The 19,134-nt window shown below is 43.0% G+C and overlaps 1 protein-coding gene across 1 annotated transcript in view; it reads right to left on the bottom strand.

Moving 5' to 3' along the window:
• The window catches only part of TRPC5 (transient receptor potential cation channel subfamily C member 5), a 190,131-nt gene that overhangs the window by 44,680 nt on the left and 126,317 nt on the right, over positions 1–19,134 (bottom strand). Inside the window, exons 3-5 of the mRNA XM_040265106.1 lie at positions 17,232–17,568; positions 12,210–12,349; positions 6,762–7,084 (exon numbers count right to left, since the gene is read on the bottom strand). Of these exons, the coding sequence (XP_040121040.1) occupies positions 6,762–7,084; positions 12,210–12,349; positions 17,232–17,568 (800 nt within the window). The remainder of the gene's footprint in view (positions 1–6,761; positions 7,085–12,209; positions 12,350–17,231; positions 17,569–19,134) is intronic.

The raw sequence follows: 19,134 nt of genomic DNA on the forward strand, positions 1-19,134 counted from the left end.
AATTTAGGAGAAAAAGTTGATACTCAATAAAGACCTTTAAAACCTTCTCGGAACAACAACAACAACAAAAAGAGCCTTTGATGGGGACTGAGTTTGTATCCAGATAAATAAGAAGGGAATATATGGGCTGAATTTGGGTAAAGAAATGACCACTGATTAAGTAGGAACAGCTACAGATGAATGATGATGATCTACAAGGAGGTCCTAAGTGACCTGCTAGGTCATGGCTCTGGCCTCTTTAGCTTTACATGTATCCATGATTATTGCAACTTTATACAACTAATTTTACATAACTTTACAAATTCAGTCTTACACCCACACCCTTGGATAAAAGCACAACCTGGAACTTATATGCCTGGATTAAAGTTCTGATTCCACCACTATGACCTGTATGACTGGGCACAGTCTGATTAACTTCCTTGTAGCCTAATTTCTTGATCTGTAAAATGGATAATAATAGTAGTACCTACCTCATAGCACTATGAGGATTGTGAGGATTAAATGAATTAATTCATATCAAGCTCATTTTGTAATAGTACCTGGACCCAGCATTCAGAAAATATGCTATTTTTAAGACTATTATCAACCTTCCACCTAAAAATAACCTTGTTGTTTCATGTTTCTTTATTGTCTTCATAGATTATCATTTATTTTCACATCTAGTTACAACTATGTTAGTTGTCATATTGGACATAATTTTTATGTCTTTAAAAACCACACATTTCATAAATGTAATTTTAAGAGCCACCCAATATTCTACCCAGCAAATACAAGCCTGAATGACAGTTTTATCAATGCTTTGTATGAGAATAGATGGCAAGCTTCTTAGATCTTCAGAAGATACAAGATTGGGAAGAATACCTAATTGGATGACAGAAATAAGGTTCAGAAAGATTATAATGGTTTGGAGCAAGGGGCTGGAACTAACATGATGAATTTTAATAGGGATCAAGGGGCTGGAACTAACAAGATGAAGTTTAATAGGGATCAATGTAGAGGTTAGATCTCTGGCCAAGTGCCCACATACAGGATGAGAAGGGAGGAGAAAGGCCAAGGGTTGTCGCTGACAGCAAGTTCAAAGTGGATCAGCAGAGTGACAGAACTGGTCAGATACTTCAGCCATGCGAGAGAGGACAGAATCTTCTAGAATTAAAGATAGGGTTGCTACTAGAATTCATTCTTTCACTCAGTTGTTCAATGGGCATGTTGAACTTCTTTATGTCTTAGGCCCCTCTGTGGTAGGAGAAAGACCTGTAAAGTGGGAGTCTCAGTCTGGTGGGTGAGAGAGGCAACAAACAACTAAAATATAGTATTTATTACATTATTATTATTCAGTTCAGTTCAGTTGCTCAGTCATGTCTGACTCTTTGCAATCCTGTGAACTGCCGCACGCCAGGCCTCCCTGTCCATCACCAACTCCCGGAGTCCATCCAAACCCATGTCCATCAAGTTGGTGATGACATTCAACCATCTCATCCTCTGTTGTCCCCTTCTCCTCCTGCCCTCAATCTTTCCCAGCATCAGGGTCTTTTCAAATGAGTCAACTCTTCGCATCAGGTGGCCAAAGTATTGGAGTTTCAGCTTCAACATCAGTCCTTCCAATGAACAGCCAGGACTGATCTCCTGTAAAATGGACTGGTTGGATCTCCTTGCAGTCCAAGGGACTCTCAAGAGTCTTCTCCAACACCACAGTTCAAAAGCATCAAGTCTTCGACACTCAGCTTTCTTTATAGTCCAACTCTCACATCCATACATGACCACTGGAAAAATTATTACTATTACCTTTATTATTATGTTACCTTTTAAAACGGAGATGTCCTTAGAATGCCATGGGAAACACAGAAGGAGCCTGTAACTGAGAGTGGGGTCGAAATGGGTAAGAACAGGCTTAAAAGAGCAGGTCAGGCTTTGACAGACACTTGAAGGGGCAAGGAGAGTTGTCCAGGCTGGCCAGGCAGGGATGGACATTCCAGGCAAAGAGGATGGTGTGTGAAGTACAAAGGACTGTAGGACCAAGATGCTATCCTGAAGTTGGGAAGAGCAAGATGTTGGCTATGGAGGAGAGGAATGAAAGGCTGGAGAGGTGGGATCCAGATTCCAGGGCCCTGTGCATTATAGGAAAGAGGTGAATTTTACACTGGAGAGGATACTGATACCAGGTGGGCAAGAGACCAGAGGGTGACGAGATAAGACTGGCACTTAGAGACTTCTGTGTAGCAGGTGGGAAATTGTTTGAGGGGACACAAGACTGGAGGCAGGGAGACCAATTAAATGTGTAGCAGTTTGGGGGAGAGATGATGTAGGCCTGAAAGAAGACAGTATTGTGTGTGTGTGTGTGTGTGTGTCTATACAGAGAATGGATTGAAGAGATATTTAGGAAGTAGACAAAACTTGAGTGTGAGACAGGATGTGTTGCTTGAGAGAGACAGAAGAGTCCAAGATGGCTCCTAGGAGGCTATCTAGTATCCTTTAATGAGATGAGGAGTTAAAAGGGAGATGGGTTTGGTGTGGGGACATAGAGCTAAGGAATTTATCTGTGAACATTGTGTTTGAAAGGCCTGTATAACAGTGTGGAACAGCCAAGTGTGTTCAGGAGGCATCCAGAGTTGAGGGCCGGGACCTCACAAGGACAAGAGGACACCCAGTTAGCTTCTTGCTACTTCCGCCCTGTTTCTCTCCCAAGTCCCATGCCCTCAGAGGGTACCTTCCCAACTGCTCTCAACAGTGGATGAAGGCCTGGTACCCCCAGTATTCAATACTGAACTCAAACCACCAACTGTACTGTCAGGCAGTTGTCACCAAAGACAACAAGGTCCCCCTAAATTGTGCACCCAGGAAAGTTCTTTTCTTTTTTAAGCTGAAGAATAACAATAACATCTCTAGAGAATCAGAAGGAAAAGGATGACAACAAGCAGATGCCATAGTTTACATCAGGTCTATTCACAGGCTCCCTTTTCCCCATCTCTAAAAATGGAGTCTTTATGACAGTCTAAGTAGCATGTATTTTAGCAGTTATTATACATGCCTGAGTTGAGGCATTTAAAGGAAAACAAAAGTCAGAGCTCTGTGGAGGAAAAAAACAGCACCTAGAAGGGAAGTTGAGGTAACATTACCACTGCTTTGGTCCCAGCATGACAATACTTCTTCATACCTGACACCCAAGATATAATTTTGTGTACGACAGGTGTCCATTCTTGTCAATCATCTCTGCTGGGCAAGTGATGGGAATAAAATGTCAGTTGGCAACAGGGGTGTTAATAATCACTACTGACTTAAGGGAGATGTCTCTTAAGGAGACATTTCATAAACTTCCTCAGCAGAGTTCCCATGAGAAGGTAATTGGCAGGGACCTAGCCTCCTGGAATGCGCTTTGCATTCACATGTGCAACTCTGTCGAAAGCTTTGATGGGAACAGATACCATTTCCTGGTGCTCAAGCCACTATAAAATTGTTCTTTGTATTGAAAACAGGGCGATGTGAGTTGTATCTCTAGAGTAATGCAGGAGAGGAAGCAGTTCCTAGTCAAGAGGCACTAGAGAGGTGACCAGTTGCCTTTGTCCACTTTTGGTTGGCTTCACCAAAATGGTGCTATCTGATTGTCATCCCATTTTGGCTTTTTTTTCCTTTCACATAAATCTGGTTTCCCCATCCATGATTTTGCCCTGAGTTCTGGGAGGAGAAGCAGGGAGTGTGGCCTAGTGGAGGGGGTGGGTGCTGGAAAATGGGTGACAGGACAAGCCAAAATTTTCCAGACTTTGTTCACTGGAACAGCATGTTGGTAAATAGATTTGGGAAAACCTCTCCCTTTACTGTAGATTCACAATGGAAAGTCTCTGAGAAGCCCTGCAGTGGCTTAAGCCCTTCTTAAATTTGTCCTAGGGTCTTCCCTGGTGCCTTAGAAGGTAAAAAATCTGCCTGTAATGTGGGAGACCTGGGTTTGATCCCTGGGTTGAGAAGATGCCCTGGAGAAGGGAATGGCAACCCACTCTAGTATTCTTGCCTGGGGAATTCCATAGAATCAACACAACTGAGCAACAAACACTTTCACTTTTCATTTAAATTTTTCCTAGCATTTCCAAACCTCACGCAATCAGAAATCTTGCTTTTATGTCTATTCACATCCCCATGAATGTGAATGGTTATTTGTCATCCATTTTAGGAAATGTTGCTAGAGATCAATAATAATGGTTGGCTACATAGCATTGTTTTTTCCCTTTCTCTATTGGTACAACTTGGGGCCAAGCAGAAGCCTCCCCCCCACCCCCGCCTTGGCCTTTGTTATTTAACACATTTCTAGAATGTCTGAGTCCATTGATCTGCTCTAGTTTATAGAGTTAAGGGGGAACATTGTATCTTAACTTAATATCTAGGAATCCCTCCTGACCTTGGGGTCATGACTATGATTACCAGGTGACTGGCACCCTCCAGAACAGGGGCTAGAGATAGACAAGGTGTAGGGCACTGAGTCTGGCATAAGCACAGGGCTGCTCTTAGAAACTAACAAGTTTCCTAATATATGCTTATTTTCTTTCTCTTGTCTGCTTCCCCTAACAGTGATTTGTCAGAAAATAAAAGCCATTCTTGAGGCTTAAAGGTCCTAGAGAAGTAGGTGTTGAGTTTATAAAGAAAAGGCACAGGGGTTCCATACCGGAGGCAGAGGACTGGTGGACAGAGGGTCATTATCTGTCTTCTGTGTCCCGAGTGGGAATAGGAGATATTTCCAATCACTGCTTGGTGCCTTGGTACATCTGAAACCTTAAAGTAACCCCAGAAGTTGAGCTGACTCTCATCTTACTCTTTGCCTGTCTCCTCTCCATCTAGGAATCAAAAATTCACCATCCACCTGCCCTTTTAGTTATTAATCTTTTCTCTCCCCAAACCCCATGTTTCCATGAGCCAGGGCTGTTCGAGCAAATCCCATTTCTCTGACACCACCTAAGGGATCCTTAACTCAATTCCCATCTCAATTCCCATCTGTGGGAATGAGGAGATATTTTCCCCTCATACTACCAATTCTTCGACACCAGTTGGGTGTCCTACAAGCCAGCTCAGTCAGTTCTGACACTCCTGGGGAATAACATCAGATTCCACAGATTAAGAGCCTGGTCCCACAAGACTGCTCCTCTTCTGGTTTTCCCAGATGTCCCTCATTCTTCTGACCAGCTGGCTCTAGGTGGAGCTCCCCACAGTCCTCTCCTTGGGTTTGATTAATTTGCTAGAGTGCCTGACAAAACTCAGAGAATCATTGAAATGACTAGATTATTGGTCTATTATAAAAAGATACAACCCAGGAACATCCAGATAGAATATGCATAGGGTAAGGTATGGGGGGCAGGCTTCCCTGTATTCTCTGATCAACCACTCTCTCCAAATTTCCACATGCTCACCAACCTGGAGGCTCTCCAAACCCTGTCCTTTTGGGTGTTTATGGAGGGCTCATTACACAGTCGTATGAAGTCGCTTCAGTTGTGTCTGACTCTTTGCGACCCCATGGATCATAGCCCGCCAGGCTCGTCTGTCCATGGGATTCTTCAGGCAAGAATATTGTTGTCATGCCCTCCTCCAGGGGATCTTCACAACCCAGAGATTGAACCCACATCTCTTACATCTCCTGTATTGGCAGGTAGCTACTTTACCACTAGTGCCACCTGGGAAGCCCCCAGTACACAGTCACTCTTGATTATATCATTAGCCACCAGTGTGTGCATGCATGCTAAGTCACTTCAGTCATGTCCGAATCTTTGTGACCCTATGGACTGTAACTTGCCAGGAATTCTGTGCCCTCCAGGCAAGAATGCAGGAGTGGGTTGCCATGCTCTCCTCTAGGGGATCTTCCCAACCCAGGGATTGAATCTGGAACTCCTATACTTAGCCATTGGTGATTGAAATCAATTTCCAGTCCTTCTCCTCTCCCTGAAAGGAAGGTTGAGGGGTGAGATTCGAAGTTCCAACCCTCTAATCACATGGGGATAACTGGCCCCCATCCTAGGTAAGGTCCAAAAGTCACTTTGTTAACACAACCAAAGACACCTTTGTGGTTCTCATCACTTAGGAAATACCAAGGGTGTTAGAAGTTCTGTGCCAGAAATGGGGACAAAGAACAAATACATATTTCTTATTATAAATCACAGTATCACAAGATGCATTCAAGTAATTTTGCACTCTTCCTTTTTCTTTGTTCTTGATTCAGAACAGTTACAGTAGCTTTGGTAATTACTTGCTGAGAGGTATAGCCTTGCTCTTTCATTTCCTTGGTTAGCGGTGCTTTTTGGAGTGAGGGATTATTTACCCCCCTCCCATAAATTTCTCAGGGCTTCCCTGGTGACTGAGATGCCAAAGAATCTGCCTGCAGTGCAGGAGACCCAGCCAGATCTCCTGGAGAGGACATGGCAGCCCACTCCAGTATTCTTGCCTAGAGAATTCCATGGACAGAGGAGCCTGGCGGGCTACAGTTCATGGAGGTCGCAAAGAGTCAGACGCGACTAAGTGACTAACACTTTCATTTTCATGAATTCCTTTAAAAATATTAGATATGACCAAAATAATTCAGAAGTTATTCTTTAGATGAGTTCCTTGGAGCCCGTGTGTGTTTGTCTCTTTCCTCCGTCACCTAACTCTACTTCCTCTCCTAGTCTCCTAGAGTGATCAATAAGTGTGCTCTGTGTGCACTGTCAAGGGGCAGTGGCAAAGATATGGACTGAAAATAGGGCAAAGAAAGAGAAAGCAGACAAAAGGCAGAAGAGGAGAGTGGGGAGTCTTACGTGGAGAAGGCATTGTTCTGTTTCTCGCATCGGATCCCCTTGCAGTTGTTGGGCTCATCGATTGCTCTGGTCTCATAGTAAAAGTAAAGCTGGTTCAATCCATTGGCAAAAGCCAGCAGTACCAGGCAGTAGATAAAGAGGAATTTGAGGATATCGAGCAACATGCGCCCCAAAGAGATCTGCAGAGGCCCTAAGTGGGAGTTGGCTGTGAACAGGGATATGAGACGCAACGAACTTAAAATGTTGGATATCGCAAAGAGAGCTTCTGCAATCAGGGTCGGGTGCCACATTTCCCATTCTTCCCTTGGACGGGAACCATTATACTGAAAGAAACAACAAGTGCACAATATGAGAGGTACAGCGAGCATTTAGAAAACTTTCCCCTCTTTCCTCCCTTCTGCACCCAAATAAAAATATCAAACTAAGCATCAAGCATTCATTTATACAACAGGCCCCCATGATTGGCACTACTGGTCTTTTTCCCCCCACCCAATCAATACATGATGCTAATAATGCTCTTCCTTCCATTCCTATCCAAATATATACTCAGCGCATAGATGTAGAAACATGAATTTCAGAGCAATCATCTGGAGTAACAATCTGTGGTTTATCAACAGATATTTTCGAAGTGTGAGTTGACCAGATTGTTGGGGAGTGGCCCTAGAAGAGAGCCACAGGTGTGCCTAAGGTTGTGAGGCCAAAGTACTCTGCTTCCTAATGAGACTGCAAACCAGCTTTGTTGCCCAAGCCCCTGTTTTGTGCTAAGCACCACACACAACTTGCAGTTACTGAAGGACATGGGGTAGGTTCAGCCTCCTCAGTGTGCAGTGTTCACCTTGACTTCCCTGCTGATTGCAGTTTGGGGCTGATTAAGCATCCTTAGGTCATTATTCAGAGTTTTCTGCCGATAGTCTTTCCCCCCATGCAATTACAAATGGCATGTCAGCCTCCAAGGCAATGAATTTAGTGCTGCTCACCAAGTGGTGTATGGATGTATTTTATTGTTGCTTTGATAGTCTTACAAGTTGGATTGTTTGTTTAGCACAAACGATGGACCAGGGGGTTGAACTAGGAGGAGGAGCCAGGATTTCTGGGGTTGGCTGCCCATGTTCCAGTCTTTCCTGAGCTTTCAGCTCCTAGAACATTGGAAGTCACCTTATGGAGAGATGGCTTCGTTGTGAGACTGAGCTCCAATTTAGCCTTTATCACTTAAAACTGCCCCTCTTTCTCTCATTTCACCAGAAAATGAGGATAATATCTACTCCTACCCACTGCACATGTCTGATTATGTACCCATATGTGAAAGTCTGTGTACTCCATAAGGAGAGATGTTATGGAAATACAAGAAATTGCTTTTTACCTTCCCCAAGACAGAAGTAGATTTTGCCTGGAATACAATCTGAAGCATATTGCTTTGAACACTCATCTAAATATCACAATTTCTGAGGACTAAATGTAAACAACTTTCCTGAGAAAATGTTGCTTTGGGGGCCAAATTATATTGTTAGCATTTTTAAAATGTGCCTCACTTCCAACAACTGAGGAAACTGGTGTTATTAAAATCATTTGTGTGTATCCAATATTCCTCACTGTCAGAGGAGTTTGGAGAAAACTTGCCACATGTGTGCTTCTATTTCGAATAGACTTGAGATGGCCAACTGGTTTTATACACTTTGGGCCAAATCTTGTATCTCTCCATTTTTGTATCCAAAGGAAACATTTGCTGCATAGTTGTGAGAGGTGGACATTGTTATGCCTGTTTTACAAGTGGAGGAACTGAAATCCAGAGAGGCAGAGGGAGCTGCTTAAGTCACACAGCAACTTGGTAGCAGAGCCAGGACTAAAACTCAGGCCTCTAAACACTCAGTATAGCACTATTTCTATGAAATGTTACTTCTGTAGTAGTTGATATCACAGTGCATTTATTAGATAGGCCTTTACTTATTTGGAGGTCTATGTGAATGATGCTGATTCTTTGTTGATAACAAAACAGACCTATGTTTAAAACTAGGATTATCAACTGGAACATGCATAGCTCATCATTTAGGGTTTTCTCGCTCCACAGTCACACCTATAACCACAGGGAAGTATACTGTCCATGAGTTTGGATCTCAGAACAGTCACAAGTGTGAAAGATTATTCTCATGGAAAATCTATGCTTTGTGTATGTATTTTTAGAGAAAAATACTATAGAATATGATAGCAGAGAGTAAACTTGGAGCTCATTTAGCATAGAGGTCAGCAAACATTTTGTGTCAAGGGCCAGATAGTATATATTTTTGGCTTCTATATGGTTACTGTGGAAACTACTTAACTTTTTCTTCTAGGACTATATATTTATTTATTTTGCTGTACCAAGTCTTAGTTATAGCACGTGAGATCTAGTTCCCGGCTCAGGGATCAAACCATGGCCCCCTGTGTAGGGAGCATGGAATCTTAGCCAATGGAGTGGTGGCTCAGAGGGTAAAGAATCCACCTGCAATGCAGGAGACCCAGGTTTGATCCCTGGGTTGGGAAGATCCCCTGGAGAAGAAAATGGCAACCCATTCCAGGATTCTTGCCTGGGCAATCCCATGGACAGAGGAACCTGGTGGGCTACAGTCCATGGGGTCACAAAAGAGTCAGACACAACTGAGTGACTAAGCACCAGGGAAGTCCCTTCTAGAACTATAATAACAGACAATATGTAAACAAACAGTTGGCCCAGCTTGGCCAGCAGCCCAGTTTGCTGAGGCCTGACTGACCACAAGTGGTTTTCAAATCAAATTGTGTTCCTTCAAGCCTGAGGGTTCAATAGAAGCATCTGGTGGTCCCTGTGGAAACCAGAGAGGAGGCTAGGAAGAGTCATTTCTCAATCCAAACTCATTCCTTTGAGCTCCTTAGTACATTGAAATTCTGCATAAGTTTTAACTTTAAGATGTGGTTCCATGGGAAAAAAATTAAAAGGTTGAAACCCATTGATCTAGTTCCATCTTATTTTTCAGAGGTGGTGTCTGAAGCTCCTAGAGGTAGAAGGATGGCCTGTGGTAATCCAGCTCATAAATATCAGAGCAGGGATTACCTTTGGGTTTCCTGACTCTTCAGAGAGTGATACTGGGAGACAAATGATTTTTCTTATATTCTCGGAGATAGAATGTTGCTTGAAAACTGGCCTCTATGCCTGTTAAAAGGGTGTGAACTCAAAAGCAGTATATGAAAAGGGTTGGCCAAACGTGGGTACCCAATAGTAATAAAGATGGGGAGGTGTATCTTCATCCAAGCATTGGCTCGAGAAAGGGTCATAACTCAATGGGTATCAAAGTTCAGTTTAGTCTGTACATATGGAGTAAGGGAGTGCTGGGATAAATCCAGGTGGTGCTATCCTAGAAGACAAAAAGACAATTACTCTCCATTTTTAGTGTTATCTTGGGGGTACTGAGGGCTAATATTAGGTATGTTTGTTCCTTTTGAGTACTTTGGTATATGCCTTTTGCTTCTTAGTGTTGTAGGCCATGTGAGGTAGAGTGTATATATACATACAGTTGACTAGTTTTTCACTCTAATAAAGGATCTTCTCAAGGCCAGTTTCTGTCATGGTGTGTCGTACTGCCTCAGTGCAATGATGATCTGAAATTTTTAAAAGGGCCTGGGACCAGCCCTATGTCTTTACTGCATAGAAGTTGGCTCAGCCCACTTGGTGGAGTTCATTTCAGACTGATGCGCCTACCTGCACAAGTGAACCCGACTGCTCACTGACAATTTCTCATTGTAAATCCAGTCTGCATGTGGCATCTCTTATTTGTAAATTCTTCTTTGTTGTGAAGGGCTCCGACTTCTTGGCAAATGTCTTTTTTTGAGTTAAGTATTTATCAGTTGAGGGGCATTTACTCAGCTTAGTGAGCTGATTTATCCTTATGCTGTATGATGAGGAAGTATCTAGTCCTTGGAAGGCTTGCCAGTGAAGGTGGACAGGGTATGTGATTAACTAATGTTGGGCATCTGTTGACACAATTTCACATCCCCAAGGGTTAATCATTTGATCATTTATTCTACACTTTCCTGTTTAAGCAGAACTCACCAGTTTTTAGAGTGATAATGTATTGTCCCTCTAGTGTATAAATACCACTTCCAAAGGAAGATTTTTTTTTTTTTTTGGCAAACAGTGTTACTTAGTCAGCTGAGTGCCAGAATGACATGGAATTCATCCAGGCACATTAACCAGAGATCCAAACATTTTCCTTACCAGCTTTTTCTTGTAAGGAAGTTGTAAGTATGTGTTGAACGATCACCACAAAGTATAAGCATAGTCTTCAGCTTCTTTCAAAAATATTTTAGGACTGCATTCAATATTCACACTCCATGTAACTAACTCCCAAGGTCTTAAAATTTATGCAATATGCATATTAGGGATGTAAAAATAAACTAAGTTGTTGGCGATTTGGGGGACAGCCATATTCCCATTCTAAAACTCCTTCATGTGGGATTTCATGCCAAAAAGCATGACTGACTAGACAGTCTTGGAGATGGAGTTGTCAGCTTTTCCTCATGCTGGAGAAGTTCACTTCAGGGTAGAGGCAGTGCAGCCATTCCAGTATCTAATGAGCACCAAACCTGAACTCAGAGCCTGTGACTATCCAGCATGAGGTGCTGAACATGAAGCTATTTCTCAGGATAATGCAGGCTGTACATTATGCAGGAAAAAACATCAAAGTGGGGGGTGTGTGTGTGTGTGTTATCTGGATTGGTAGACACATAGAATGGGTGATACTCAAGAAGGTGGATTCATAGCAGCTTGAACAATCATCCTGGTGATGGAAGTGATGCAGGAGGCAAAGACTATTAAAAATCTATGTCCCACACAGTGACGTTTCTAGGGTTCTGCTACCAATCCTATGAAGAACACTTGAGGGAAGTGTGAATATTTGGCTTTGAGAAGAGACAGCTCAGCAAGCTAGGGAGAGATGACTTCATATCTGAAGCACTTTATGGAGAAGGAACATCTTTGTTCTGTTTGACCCCATGATGAGGAAGGATTACTAATGGATGTGTCACAGGAAGAATAATATTAGAAAAATATAAAGTAGCACTTTTTAATGAAGTGACAAGAGTTGAGAGAGGCTTTTGGAAATTCAGTGAGTGTCTTATCTCTGCCTCATGCAAACATCAGTGGGCTATCTTCTTGGCGAGGATACTGTAGAGAGGATGTAAACACTGACTGAGTGGGTGAGCAGCTTCAGACCTTTTACTGTCAGAGTTGAAGAAGCTAAGAATTCATTTGCAAATTGTTCCATTCTCCATTGTCTGGTTAGGTGGACACTGATTACAAGCCACTGAAAAAAATGTCTATTTTATGGTACCTTTCCATATGGATTGATGGTCTTTAACACTTGCCCCCTAAACTCTGTGCTCCCATAGCTAAAGCTTACTGTAAACAAATGATTAAGAAACGTAGCAAATATTCCAAGTTACCTTGACATAGGCTACAATCTTCAAGGAAATAGTTGCCAGGTAGAGTGAGTTCATTGCAAAATCCATCAGGTTCCACCAGTCATGGATGTATTCAGTAAATCCACCATCCCACATTTCCTTTATCTCCCCCCAAATGAAACCTGAAAAATGGAGGCAAAAGGTTTATTGCTTCACAGCATCAGACTAGTCATCATAGTGAAAGTGAAAGTGAAGTCACTCAGTCATGTCTGACCCTTTGCGACCCTGTGGACTGTAGCCCACCAGACTCCTCTGTCCATGGGATTCTCCGGGCAAGAATATTAGAGTGGGTTGCCATTTCCTTCTCCAGGGGATCTTCCCAACCCAGGAATTGAACCCAGATCTCCCACATTGCAGGAAGACACTTTAACCTCTGAGCAGGATCCCCCAAGTGAAGAAAGAGGAAATCAATGAATGAATTGGGACTTAGTGGAGCCCCTAGGGATGGTAGGAACTTTTATCTTTCTTTGCTATCTCACCACTCTGTCTTGAACTTGCCAAACTGGATAGACTTTACCTAAAGATGCCTGTATGTTACAGTTTTCTGGATGCTACTCACTTTTACATTGTTACTATAGCTACTGGAATGCTGCTGCAATTTAGGGTGTCTGATTCTATGCTCTTCCCATTTTAGAGTGGGGGTTATTTAATCAGTGAATTAATTATCATAAGGGATTTGATTTAGGTCATACCTGAATGGTCTAGTGGTTTTCCCTACTTTCTTCAATTTAAGTCTGAATTTGGCAATAAGGAGTTCATGATCTGAGCCACAGTCAGCTCCCGGTCCTGTTTCTGCTGACTGTATAGAGCTTCTTCATCTTTGGCTGCAAAGAATATAATCAATCTGATTTTGATGTTGGCCATCTGGTGATGTCCATGTGTAGAGTCTTCTCTTGTGTTGTTGGAAGAGGGTGTTTGCTATGATCAGTGCATTCTCTTGGCAAAACTCTATTAGCCTTTGCCCTGTTTCATTCTGTTTGGCCTTCATTCCTTTGGCCTTCATTCCAAGGCCAAATTTGCCTATTACTCCAGGTGTTTCTTGATTTCCTACTTTTGCATTCCAGTCCCCTATAATGAAAACAACATCTTTCTTGGGTGCTAGTTCTAAAAGGTCTTGTAAGTCTGCATAGAACTCTTCAACTTCAGTGTTACTGGTTGGGGCATAGACTTGGATTACTGTGATATTGAATGGTTTGCCTTGGAAATGAACAGAGATCATTCTGTAGTTTTTGAGATTGCATCCAAGTACTGCATTTTGGACTCGTTTGTTGACCATGATGGCTACTCCATTTCTTCTAAGGGATTCCTGCCCACAGTAGTAGATATAATGGTCATCTGAGTTAAATTCACCCATTCCAGTCCATTTTAGTTTGCTGATTCCTAGAATGTCAATGTTCACTCTTGCCATCTCCTGTTTGACCACTTCCAATTTGCCTTGATTCATGGACCTGACATTCCAGGTTCCTATGCAATATTGCTCTTTACAGCATTGGACCTTGCTTCTATCACCAGTCATGTCCACAACTGGGTATTGTTTTTGCTTTGGCTCCATCCCTTCATTCTTTCTGGAGTTATTTCTCCACTGATCTCCAGTAGCGTATTCGGCACCTACCGACCTGGGGTGTTCCTCTTTCAGTATCCTATCATTTTGCCTTTTCATACTGTTCATGGGGTTCTCAAGGCAAGAATACTGAAGTGGTTTGCCATTCCCTTCTCCAGTGAACCAATACAATGGAAGTGAGAAATAGATTTAAGGGACTAGATCTGATAGAGTGCCTGATGAACTAAGGACGGAGGTTTGTGACACTGTACAGGAGACAGGGATCAAGATCATCCCCATGGAAAAGAAATGCAAAAAAGCAAAATGGCTGTCTGGGGAGGCCTTACAAATAGCTGTGAAAAGAAGAGAAGCAAAAGCAAAGGAGGAAAGGAAAGATATAAGCATCTGAATGCAGAGTTCCAAAGAATAGCAAGAAGAGATAAGAAAGCCTTCCTCAGTGATCAATGCAAAGAAATAGAGGAAAACAACAGAATGGGAAAGACTAGAGATCTCTTCAAGAAAATTAGAGATACCAAGGGAACATTTCATGCAAAGATAGGCTTGATAAAGGACAGAAATTGTATAGACCTAACAGAAGCAGAAGATATTAAAAAGAGGTGGCAAAATTATACAGAAGAACTGTACAAAAAAGATCTTTATGACCAAGATAATCACGATGCTGTGATCACTCACCTAGAGCCAGACATCCTGGAACGTGAAGTCAAGTGGGCCTTAGAAAGCATCACTACGAATAAAGCTAGTGGAGGTGATGGAATTCCAGTTGAGCTATTTCAAATCCTGAAAGATGATGCTATGAAAGTGCTGCACTCAATATGCCAGCAAATTTGGAAAACTCAGCAGTGGCCACAGGACTGGAAAAGGTCAGTTTTCATTCCAATCCCAAAGAAAGGCAATGCCAAAGAATGCTCAAACTACCGCACAATTGCACTCATCTCACAGGCTAGTAAAGTAATGCTCAAAATTCTCCAAGCCAGGCTTCAGCAGTACGTGCACCGTGAACTTCCAGATGTTCAAGCTGGTTTTAGAAAAGGCAGAGGAACCAGAGATCCAATTGCCAACATCCTCTGGATCATGGAAAAAGCAAGAGAGTTCCAGAAAAACATCTATTTCTGCTTTATTGACTATGCCAAAGCCTTTGACTGTGTGGATCACAATAAACTGTGGAAAATTCTGAAAGAGATGGGAATACCAGACCACCTGACCTGCCTCTTGAGAAACCTATATGCAGGTCAGGAAGCAACAGTTAGCATTGGACATGGAACAACAGACTGGTTCCAAATAGGAAAAGGAGTGCATCAAGGCTGTATATTGTCACCCTGCTTATTTAACTTATATGCAGAGCACATCATGAGAAATGCTGGGCTGGAAGAAGCACAAGCTGGAATCAAGATTGCCAGGAGAAATATCAATAACCTCAGATACGCTAATGATGCCACCCTTATGGCAGAAAGTGAAGAGGAGCTAAAAAGCCTCTTGATGAAAGTGAAAGAGGAGAGCAAAAAAGTTGGCTTAAAGCTCAACATTCAGAAAATGAAGATCATGGCATCTGGTCCCATCACTTCATGGGAAATAGATGGGGAAACAGTGGAAACAGTGTCAGACTTTATTTTTGGGGGCTCCAAAATCACTGCAGATGGTGACTGCAGCCATGAAATTAAAAGACGCTTACTCCTTGGAAGGAACGTTATGACCAACCTAGATAACATATTTAAAAGCAGAAACATTACTTTGCCAACAAAGGTCTGTCTAGTCAAGGCTATGGTTTTTCCAGTAGTCATGTATGGATGTGAGAGTTGGACTGTGAAGAAAGCTGAATGCTGAAGAATTGATGCTTTTGAACTGTGGTGTTGGAGAAGACTCTTGAGAGTCCCTTGGACTGCAGGGAGATCCAACCAGTCCTTTCTAAATGAGACCAGTCCCGGGTGTTCTTTGGAAGGACTGATGTTGAAGCTAAAACCCAATACTTTGGCCACCTGATGCAAAGAATTGACTCATTGGAAAAGACTCTGATGCTGGGAGGGATTGGGGGTAGAAGGAGAAGGGGACAACAGAGGATGAGATGGCTTGATGGCATCACCGACTCAATGGACATGAATTTGAGTGAACTCCGGGAGTTGGTGATGGACAGCGAGGCCTGGCATGCTGCAATTCATGGGGTCGCAAAGAGTCGGACATTACTGAGTGACTGAACTGAACTAAGTATCAATATTATGCCATATAGTCCTTAGTTTCCACTACATATGTCTGAGAGGGAAAACTTCTCAATTAGTTTTGAGGTATGCAAGCAGGCCATGGTCCAAAGCACTGGATATTGGGGCTGAAGCTAAGCAATAGGGATCAGAATAATTTAGAATCCTCCTTTCTCTTATCTCCTCTCATTGTGTGTAGGTTTCGTGGAATTCTGCCTGATGACATATTAACAGATGTTTCTTTTGCTTTGGTATGTGGAAAGCAGTAAAAGGAGTGACTGTGGTCTAAGGTAGTATGTCTCAGACTTTAAAACAGCGGTCCCCAAACTTTTTGGCAACAGGGACCAGTTTTGTGGAAGACAATTTTTCCACAGTCCAGGATGGTGGTGGGGTGGGGTAAGAAGAGATGGTTTTGGGATGATTCAAGTGCCATTACATTTATTGTGTACTTGGTTTCTATTATTTATTACATCAGTTCCATCTCAGATCATCAGGCATTAGATCCTATAGGTTGGGGACCCCTGCTTTAAAATACATGCAAATTACATGGGGATTATGTAGATTCTGATTTCACAGACCCTGAGTGAGACTCGTGAATCTGTGTGTTTAACAAGTTGATGCTGACATTGCTGGTTTGGGGACCCCAGTTTAAGTATCAAGGACCTGGAGGGTGGTGATGCACTGGAGGGTCCAATGCAATGTAATTATGCCTGGAAACTTCTGGTTAAGGCTGCTTTTTTACCATGAATTGTGTGAATTTCCTAGGTTTCCTTCCTGGTTGTGAAATCAGTATCCAAATAGGATGTGGACCCTGGATAAGTATAGGGATCATTTAGCATAGTCATAGGAAAGCAGCAGGTTTGGGTGGCATCCCTTCAACCCCAGTGATGGGAAAGTAGGCATCAAATAGACTGTTCAGCACTTGCCCTGCCCAGCCTACCTGGGCCTGTCCTGCCTAACACTTGGCTTTCCCTCTAAACCCACTGATAGACAACTTCCTTGCCATTGATGAAGTTAGGTTAGTTGAAACAAGCCCTGGGTACACTGCCAATCTCATGGCAAACCCTGTGACAGCAAGCAACCCAGGCCCAGGAGTGGGGGGAAGGAACCACGTTTCTGAGATTCCCAACAACTATCTCACTGCACAGAGGGAAGGTGCCTTAGTTCAGGGCCAGTCCAACTGCCGATTCCAGTAGTTTCTTTAGACAAGACCAGCAGGCAGTCTGGCCATAGCTTCTGGTCCCTGTGACTCACCAAGAACCCAAGGCAGTATCATCCACTCCACGACAGTTGGGGGAGGTCCCTGTACATGGAGATCTGTCCTGACGATGTGCTGAGAAGCCAGGAGAAGCATGAAGAGGAAGGTCAGATATGATGCTGTGTGGCAGATAAACTTGATGAAGGGTTTCTTGATGAACAGCCCAAGGTTGCTCCTGGGTGAGATGAGATAAGCAATAGACAGCATGGGAAACAGGAACCCAATGGTCATGCACGTCAGAAGCTTGACGACCCAGTGTTTCCGCCGCCATCCAGGGAAGCCGTCGTACCACAGAGTGGCAAGCAACTGTTGGCAATTGGGCTGGGCCACAAACTGGGAAAAGAAGAGAACAAGTCAGGCATCTGGGATGGCTGGAAGGAAGTCTACCTTCATAACTGCTCTCCTAGTTTACAGCCAGCTCATGGCCCACTCCCAGAGAAGGCCTGATTTCCAGGGTCCCACAGGTGGGTCTAACCTCAGAGCCAACTCTACATGTCAAGCTAGGAGACTTAGGGTTGATGATTTGTTTCCTACATTAAACAAAACCGCTCCGGTCTGTGCTTTGGCATATGTGCCCCCTACTCCCCACTTTCATCATATTAGAGAGATGCTGCCTCAAACTTGGCTCAGTATCAGAATCATCCAGGGAACATGAAAGAATTCCTGATTCCCAAGTCACACCCCAGACTGACAAAATGAGCCTCCTCTGGGGAGTAGAACCTGGGCAACTGTTCACAAAGCTCTCCTGGGAATGTACCTGCTTCTTAGCAGAGAATCACGGGGATGTTTCATTTCAAGTGGATTCACTTTTACTTATTCCCCCAGCTTGCATGAGATCATCAACAAATGTGTACTTTGGGCAAACACAAACTGGCAGTGAATAAGTTCATGCCTGTGGCTATGGTTTGGAATGGAAATGAGTTCCCTTTTTGATGTTTTTTTTCCCCCCTCCTTTTAGTTCTGAGCACCTCTTGGCTAGCAAAGAATCATGTTGCCACTTTGCCATTTAACACCTTCTCTAGTCCAGACATGCAAAGGAGGAAAATATATTTGAGGGCCAATATTATAAGATGTACCTAACTCAGCTGGGATTTTACTTAGAGGCAATCTACAGTGTGTCAGTGATTAATAGTTAAGAGATCATCAGCATTGCAAGTCACCCTCTGGCTACTACTTCCTAGTAAGCAATTCAACAGGGAGCTCAACTGTCAGCAATCATTTTAAATATTGCCTCTATCTGATTGCTGCAGCTTCCCATGGGAAAGGTTAAATGGAGCTGTACCATATAGTTTTCTGGTACAAAGGAAATAAAATTCTTCCATCATTTATCTGACACTCAAGGTAAACTAGCCCCCAATTTTATTGTTAGTATATCTGTGAAGGTCTCTAGCTTCCCACCAAAACCATGCTCCACTTCCTTAAGTACAGGGTGGACTAAATTTCCCAGGCTCCCTTGCAGTGAGGCATGGCCACATGGCCAAGTTCTCAGTAATGGAATGTGAGGAGAAATGATGAGTGGCATCACAAGGCCTGACCTGTGGAAGTCCCCTATGTTCTCTCCCCTTCTTGCTGACTGGGATCTGGTAACTCAGGGTGGTCCAGGGGCTTCTGTTAGCCTTTGTCCTTCGAAGACCACATGGAGGAGAACTATCTTGCTGACCAAGAATATCTATCTTGGACAGTTACATGACTGAGATAATTATATTGTCTTTGAGCCATTCTCCATTTTTGGGTCTAGCCGACCCTAAAGCAGTTTACTATTGCAAAATGACAAAAAATAAACTCTAAAGTCTTTTTATCGTGAGGTCTCATTTTCTCAAAAGATGTTCATGATCCCCCTTATATCCTCACATCTCCTTTTCACACAATCACACACAAAATGACAAAATCCTATTACAG

This window comes from Oryx dammah, unplaced genomic scaffold (genome assembly GCF_014754425.2).
Source record: "Oryx dammah isolate SB20612 unplaced genomic scaffold, SCBI_Odam_1.1 HiC_scaffold_23, whole genome shotgun sequence".
Taxonomy (NCBI): domain Eukaryota; kingdom Metazoa; phylum Chordata; class Mammalia; order Artiodactyla; family Bovidae; genus Oryx; species Oryx dammah.